The 8201-nt window shown below is 39.8% G+C and overlaps 1 protein-coding gene across 1 annotated transcript in view; it reads left to right on the top strand.

Annotated features, from left to right (window-relative positions):
* Positions 1-6331, top strand: part of LOC129276355 (neuronal acetylcholine receptor subunit alpha-2-like) — a 31007-nt gene extending 24676 nt beyond the window's left edge. Inside the window, exons 7-10 of the mRNA XM_054912737.2 lie at positions 2257-2392; positions 2851-3345; positions 4410-5967; positions 6163-6331. Coding sequence (XP_054768712.2) covers positions 2257-2392; positions 2851-3345; positions 4410-4517 — 739 coding nt within the window. The 3' untranslated portion in view covers positions 4518-5967; positions 6163-6331. The remainder of the gene's footprint in view (positions 1-2256; positions 2393-2850; positions 3346-4409; positions 5968-6162) is intronic.
* The last annotated feature ends 1870 nt before the right edge of the window (positions 6332-8201 follow it).

The following is an 8201-nucleotide window of genomic DNA, read 5'->3' on the forward strand; positions in this document are numbered from 1 at the left end:
AAAAAAAAAAGAAAAAAAAGAAAGAGCCTTCTCAGCGACCGGGCAGCGAGTTTTTAGCAAATTTCGGCCGGGCTGCGAACCGCGGCCGTCCGCGGGCACCCCTGGTTTTGGGGGCATCGCTCGGTCGCCGCTCAAGATTTAGCGCGGAGTTTAGCTTCAGCCACAACTCAGAGCGGCGACCGACCGATCAGTAGCCTGCTTGGGCGCCGCTGGAATTTAGGCAACGATTTTTGTAGAATTCGAGCGGAATTTAAAATCGGTGGCCGAGCGGCGCCCTGTCAATTATCCATTACTCAAGGCCAAATCTGGGTCAAATCGGGAATTTTTTTCTGTTTGGCAACCGAGCGACCGGCTGACGACCCAACGATTCCCAAGCGGTCTCCCACTGGACACCTGTCCGTTTTTTAAGTAATCGCGCGATCGATCTTGAATTCGCCGCGAGATCATCGACCGATCTGTGAGCGGCCGGCGACAGGCCGGTGAACGCTTGATCTTAGGAGTTCGATTTTTTACCTAAATCGTTTGTCGGCGACCACTCGATTATGTCGGCGCCCGGACGGCGACCACCCGGGCACCGAGCGTATTTAGGGCGGCGAGTGGAAAGTGAGCGGGCGCCGCCAGAATTTTAACTCCGCGCTGAATCTTGAGCGGCGACCGAGCGATGAAAACCAGTGGTACCCGGACGGGAGCCGCTCGATTCCCGGGCGTAATTGGCTAAAAACTCGCCGCTCGGTCGCCGAGCAGACTAATTTTGGGGGTCGTGACCTTAGCCTAAAATTCTTGATTAAAGGTTGTCGAGCGGTCATCGCCAGCCGCAGGCTGCTCAGAGATCGGTGTATGATATCGCGGCGAATTCAAGGTAGGTCAGGCGATTAGTTAAAATTAGGCCGGTGGCCAGTGAGTCGTCAGCCGATCACTGATCGGACGCCAAACAGCTAAAATTTCCCCTGATTTGGCACTGAGTAATGGATAATAGACCATGTAGACAGGGCACTGCTCGACTTCTACAAAAATCGTCGGGCGACTCAGATGCCTAAATTCCAGTGGCTCCCGAGCAGGCTACTAGGAATCGGTCGGTTATACCTCTCTGAGTTGTGAATGGAGCCTTAGTTAAAGTACATGACACTGTCCTCTCATCATTTACGTCAACTTCCACCCATGTACCTCATTCGGAGGTTCCATGACAATTGCTCCGCCGACAATTACTGCTACGCCGATATTTGCTCCACCGAAAACTGCTCCGCCGACATGTATATACTCTGCAGACATTAGCTCCGCAAAATGCGACGATTGCTCCGCATGATGCGACAATTGCTCCGCATAATGCGACAATTATTGCTCCCGAAATTGCTCCACCGCCATTTTGCTCCGCATAATGCGGCTATAGTTCCACCGCTCCGAGGACATTTAATCCGTAAAATGCGACAAATGATCCACAAGCATGACGATGAAATTTTGGATCTGGGATATATTTATTATTTATCACGGCCTGGTTTTCATTCTTTCCTTATTAATTAGTTTATTTGTAGTTTTATGCATGCACTTACTGACAATGGGTAGCATTATTATTGTCAGCAACATAATAACTGCTCCCCACAACGGACCTGTACGCATTTTACATACAATTTGATAAAATGAAATCAGTATATTTACATAATAACACTAAACGAATTTTAATGCAATAACCTATAGTTTTCTTGTAAACTAACTAAACAAACAAAATTCAAAATTTTCAATCTAAACAATTAAACATTAATTTGGGTTGGATTCAATGCAATTTTAAAAAACAAACACAGATAAATATGTCGTTGAAAATTTAATACACTCCTTTATTTTGTTATCAACCATGCTTGATTTATTAAAGGTTGAATATGTTACAACATTGTTATTCAAGATTTTAAACACTTCTTTATACACTTTACTAAATATAAACAGAAGTGTATAAGATTTTAAACAACGTATTAATTTTATCTATGTTTGTTTTTTAAAAGTACATCGAATCCATACCAAATTCTAACTTTTTTTAACGGTTGTGATTTTCAAGGGGGGGGGGGGGGCTCGGACCGGATGCACCCCCTCCCCTGGATCCGCCAGTGCATTTATTTATTCATGCATTCATTTGTCATTTATTTAGCATTTTATCTGATCACTAATTTATCTATTTACCTTTTCTGTTTAATGATTCATTTATCTATTTTTCGGTGGGGGTGGTGTAATTCTTCTCTTTGCGATCTCTCTTTACACCATTCTATACAGCGACTCACCGCTTCATGACTTAGTGACAGAAGCTTTGGTCGTCGTAGTCTCTTTTGGCGGGATATACAACTATCCTCCCTTGCAGCTGGAATCGACGTGTACGATGGATTTGAAAGATTACCCCTACGATCAACATGTAAAGTAAATTCATGATATTTGGACCCTGTTTCACAAACTTAGGTGCACGTATATGCTGATGTAAATGTTGAAGGACATTATCTAACTGATAATGTTGAGAGTCATGTTTGGCCTAGATTATTCACTCAGGTTATAGGTTGGTGTTTAATATACAGAGGGCGATTAAGTCCATGAGGAGGAAGAAAGAACGAACCTAAGAGAGAGGGAGGGGGTGGGGAGCGGGGAGAGAGGGGGGAGAAATAGATAATGAATGGAGAAATCCGGGTCGTGTATAACATCACCATATTTTTCTATATTTTATTGAGAATATTACTGACGTCGTCCTAAGGTCGTCAAAATATACCATTGTGCTGTCCATTAAAGCGCCAAGAAAAATTGAAGCGGCACACAGTGGCCTGTGTGTCAAGACAACTCAAAATAGAAAAGGGTGTGCTCCTCTTTTAATTGTTTCTATAGGAATGCAGTATGAAGTTCGGATCATGGTCCTATTCAAACACTACAATAACCGTTCATCCTATATTCGACACCATCGACTTGACAGAGACTACTCCGGATGACCATCCGATCTGGGAGATCGTCGACTCAAAGGTCACGCGTGAGGCGTTTACCTACCAATGCTGCCCTGCCTCTTACGACAGTGTTACGTTCTCCGTATTGGTACGTCGACGAGAGACCCACGGCCGAATCGCATCTTCTGTCATAACGACATGGCTCATTCTCGTCGTCTTCTTGATCGGGCCGTCGTCGGCTGGGAAACGGATCATATTCGCAGGGCTCATCTTTGTCGCTTTGGTGGTGCTCTCTGCAGCTGTTAGTGCCGAGGTTCCCGCCTTTTCGACGACCAGGCTTGGTCGGTTCATCATCGGCGGAATGCTCATCGTCGCTGTCGTCAGTATTTACAATGGCCTCGTCTACCGCTGCTACCCCAGGGAAAAGCCAGGGCAGCTTATTGTAAGAAAATACATTAAGATCGCAACCTTCTCTAAAGGCGGGCGCGTGGCGGTCGTGCGGGGCGGATGATACGAATACAAAAATGACCTTTTTATATTCTGGCTCTATACTCATAATGCGGGAACGCCACACCTACATATATGTTATTATTATTTTACTGGACTCCCAGCTGGCACCAGGGACGGACGAAAGATTAATAACGCAAGATGGGGATGGGGAAGATGGGTTGACCCCCTTTTTCAAAATTTCATCTAAAATGGTTCCCATGTCATTGCCACCCCCTCATAAAATAAATGTAAAAGGAACAAAAAGCACATTGAACATATTAAGTGGGCGAGAGGGAAATGTTATCAGGAATTCGGAGGGCGGGGCCCCTCCCCCTTCTTTGCACCCGCTGTTGTTGTGATCCCAATCATAAAATGGAATGGATACTATTAACAACAAGGAGAATAAAGAAGAGTGAATTATTTTATACAAAAAAGAAGTTAATTGCACGTGCAGGCACGCATATATTTATGGCACTTCTATATGCCTATACGTTATATCTCTATGAGAAGCACACTGACAGTTTGTTTACTAAAAGGGGTTTGTAGATTCAAATAACAAACTGTTATAGGGGAAATAAAATATGTTCCAGAAAGTCTTTGTTCAGTCGAAAACTTCATCCCTCGAGAAGTCTTTGATAGAAACTCGAACCTTCGACGTCATTTCTACCGATATCTTTGTGTTCAAGGGATATCCTATGTTTAGATTTAGATTTTATTCATTTTCCGTTCACAAAGCACAACAAAATCAAAATAAATCAAAACATATTAAGTGGGTGGGTGTCCACACCAGAGAAGTATTGAAACACCAGTTTGGAATCAAACCGATGCTGTTTTAATACTAATTGGTGTTGTACAAACATTTATCTGGTGTTAGACCAAAACGAAACTGGTGTTGTTTTACACTCCTCTGGTGTGGACATATATAGATTTCGGGCTGGTGTTAAATCAACACCAGAGTTTTTGCAGTGTACCAAGCCTTTCATCTTGTATTCTATCACTCTTTCCATTTCTTTGCAGGAAGGAGACAGCTCAACTCGATCGCGGACCATCGTCATCGTCGATGTCGCGGCTTGCGTTTGTACTGCCGTCATCCTCGGCATTTCGACAGGCGCACTTTTTGTCTAAAAGCAATCCAGTGTAATTTTCGGTCATGATTATGATAAAAATGTTAAATTCTATTAAGCCTATAGCAATGTTGAAGTCACTGACGTATTTTTTTATTATTTGTATTTGGGTTATAATAGGTGGTAGGGTAACAAAATTTTATTTTAGACAGTCAAAGAGTTTTCATTACACACAAAAAACAACATTGCCAATCGCTCTTTGAAGTTTGATGTCACTGAAAAGTGGCTAGTATTACACCTCTTACGATATGATAAGTTTTGTTTGCTATTCTCGTATATGGTATCCTTTGTCCATATTTCGACATTCATTTTCAAAGGCCAGAATGATAGAATGATATGAATAGCAATTGTAATTATAATTACATCGAGGGGTTTACTTTGGTATAATTATTTTCAAGGAACTTTCCCGCATGTTAACTAATAATTAATTTCTTTAACCTTTTTCACTTTTTGTAGCCAATTTGAAATAGAATTTCATACAATATGAATTGAAATCCAGTTGACATTGTAGTTTTTCGTTCTTTTGGGAAATTTCAAAATTTATTGACATCTTTTCTGTTCTATGATGACCAGGGGGTGTAACACAGTTCATTGCACATGGTTCTGCTGACTCGATGATGAAAGTGACTCCAAGCATAGTCGGGGTTAGGCGCGGCCTTTCTCGTTCTCTCCCCCACCCCTCCATCTCTCTTTCCTCCTTTTGTATTCTGTCATTCCTAATTCTAACACTCACTTTTTCTTACTTGTTTTCCTTTTCCATCTGTCACTATCTACCGCTTTCACCTGCATTTGCGATCTTTCCATTATTAAAATGCCGAGTCTACGGAACCCTGTTCACCTGTGTATGTGATCATGTGCGTAGAATATTTAGTGGGTGTTTGTGTATTTCCTTATATATTCCTTATAATCATGATGATACCATTATTATTCAGTCTCTGCATACGACTTTAGTTGACTACAATGCTGTATTATTTATGTTCTATTTACAACATGGCTTATTGAGTATATTTCAATGACTATTCAAAATCACTAATGTTCCCCCCTTTTTTTTCGTTCGCTCGGCATACGAAGACTTTGGTGGAATGTCATTGTTACTTGTGCCTTTATGTGACTCTTCTATTTCGTTTTGTCTTGTGTAATTGTCTTTTTACATAAACCTCTGTGTCCGTCTTCGTAGGCAATTCTACAATAATGATTATTTGGAGGGGTGCACACATTCTAGAAGCATTTGCTTCTTAGTGGATCCCTCTATTTTCTCAGATCTTTATGTTTATGAATACATTGTTTTACTTATGGGAAATATATCATGTATGTATCTACCTCAATTTATATTTTAGTATAAGTTTCATTTGCAATGGTCTTCTAATTATATACGACCATTTTGCTTTTTTTCCATAGAAAATGAAATAAAACAAATTGAAAAAAAAGAAAAGATCAATCGCTTAATAATTGCACTCTTAAAAATGTTGGGCAACATACGGTCCACACAACAATTGGTTAAAACTTTATCCAATTCTGGGTAGTTTTACACCAATAATGTGTGCTTTGGGTGAAAACTACACAGTATTGGTGTAAAACTACCCAGAATTGGATAAAGTTTTAACCAATTGTTGTGTGGACCGTATGTTGCCCAACATTTTTAAGAGTGTGTTTAACACGCATTTGTCTCAAAATACCGTAGAAGCTAAAAGTTACTGTTCATTGATGAATAAAGTATCATTTTTTGCATTTATATCACTTTCTAATATCATTAATACCAACAAACTAGAGGGACGAAAGATAATTATCATGCCCATGATCTAAATTGCTTTATTTCTATTATTTCACATATACTCATTTTTAAGATATGTTATATGTTTAAGTTATGTACCTGTTACTTACATCGAAACTGTACATTAAGTTTTATACTACTGCATGCCCTGCATCGACAGTAATGCGCCATGACCTGGGCCTATCTTAATCTTTATTATGTTTTGTATTGACTTTTGTTTTGTGAATTTCTTTCCTTTCCTTGGTGTGTTATCTTAAGCATCGCGATTGGTCAAAACGCGTCACGATTCACATGTGTGAGGGTGTGTGTGTGCGTGTCCCTAATATTGGGTCAGATGCATAAAAAAGTAGCAATTGCCGGAAAGCAATTGCTTCAAGTGCAAGCAATAACATTGCTAGCCAAGCAAAATTTAATGCCTTAGCAACTGCTTTATTTCGTATTCATAACCCTTTGCTAGTGCTTGAATCCTTATCTTGCCTCCAGCTAGAAAGCAATATAGTACCAAAGTATGACGTCAGCTGCCATGGTGTCATGGCGGGCTGGGCCTAAACCATAGAGTTAATTTATGTTTATATAACTCTATAAACAGAGTCGCCGCTGACGATCGTCTGTACATGAAAAATAGGTTGCAAGCGATCAAATTCCGATCGCAGCCATTTTCTCCTACACACGCTTTTATTCGGTTGGTTCATTTTGTCTAGAACCAGGCCGCAATGACACCATGGTAACTGACGTCATCGCTTCGCATCTTCTTTAATGCGATTCTGAGATATTCGAGCTTAAAACTTCAAAATTGATTCTTTTGCTTTCTTTGGAAAATTGGAGAATGGTGTATCGATTTTGTTCCCTTTGAACTGTGGAACACAATAAGGAATCGTGACATAAAACTTCTTGATTTCCTGATTTAATCTTGTAATTTTCTTCATTTTTGTACACTCCTAGCTTTTGATCAGGTAAATTATGTATGTTTCCGACGTGGGAAGGTTTATCAGGCAAAACTACGTATGCCCTGCGCATTGCAAAGTTTTTCTTTACATGAATTCAATCATAATAAACAAAACATTCTAAAAAATTAATCAAACTTTCACCATAAATACCTACAAAATATAAAAAATTTGCCGAATTCATTTGTCTTCTTTTTGACTATATCAGCTTCCAATCGCACCCCTCTTCGCATGTGAAATATTTTGGTCACTTGAAAAACGGTGTCGTTTTACCAAACGTTTGTTTCCTGTTGGAAAAGATGAGAAGACAGCAAATTGAAGAAGTAAGATAATAGGAGGAAGAATATTGAATCACTACAAACGGTTCTTAAAAAGTCCCTCTCAATGTCAGTATATTGAAAAAATATCAGCTCGCGCTTCACGCTCGTATTGTTTATTAAAATATGCATCTTGTTCATGATTGCTCAGACTGTATAATTTTCAGTTGTAAAAACACAAAATGTAAAAGAAATTTTTATGTCTCATGAGCTACCTTATCTTGTTTGTAAGAATAAGGCTAAGATGTATCAGTCTTTAGGAGGACTGCTCCTTCATGATCGCAAAAAACCCAGTTTTTAGCAGCCATCCCGGGGCGGCTAATTTTGGGTAAATGTGGAAGAAACTATTTTCACTCCGTCGCTGAAGATCTCCCAGTCACAAAAATGTACCCCTTCAATATATTTTCCCCTCAAAACTGAAAGTCTATCGGTGCGCCTGTAAAAAGCCTTAAAAAATATATCGTGAAATCGTTCGAAAATAAATGAAGGTATATCTTGGCGTAAGGTAAAATATAAAATCGCATATTTTCATAATTAAAAGAAAATAATGTACAAACGGCAACAATATCTTATTTTCTCTTCCTTGTTTCAACCAGTTTGCACTTTGAAGTGTTTCTAATGTATATAAATTAATCTTTGACTATCATGTTAGG

Source organism: Lytechinus pictus, chromosome 14 (genome assembly GCF_037042905.1).
Source record: "Lytechinus pictus isolate F3 Inbred chromosome 14, Lp3.0, whole genome shotgun sequence".
Taxonomy (NCBI): domain Eukaryota; kingdom Metazoa; phylum Echinodermata; class Echinoidea; order Temnopleuroida; family Toxopneustidae; genus Lytechinus; species Lytechinus pictus.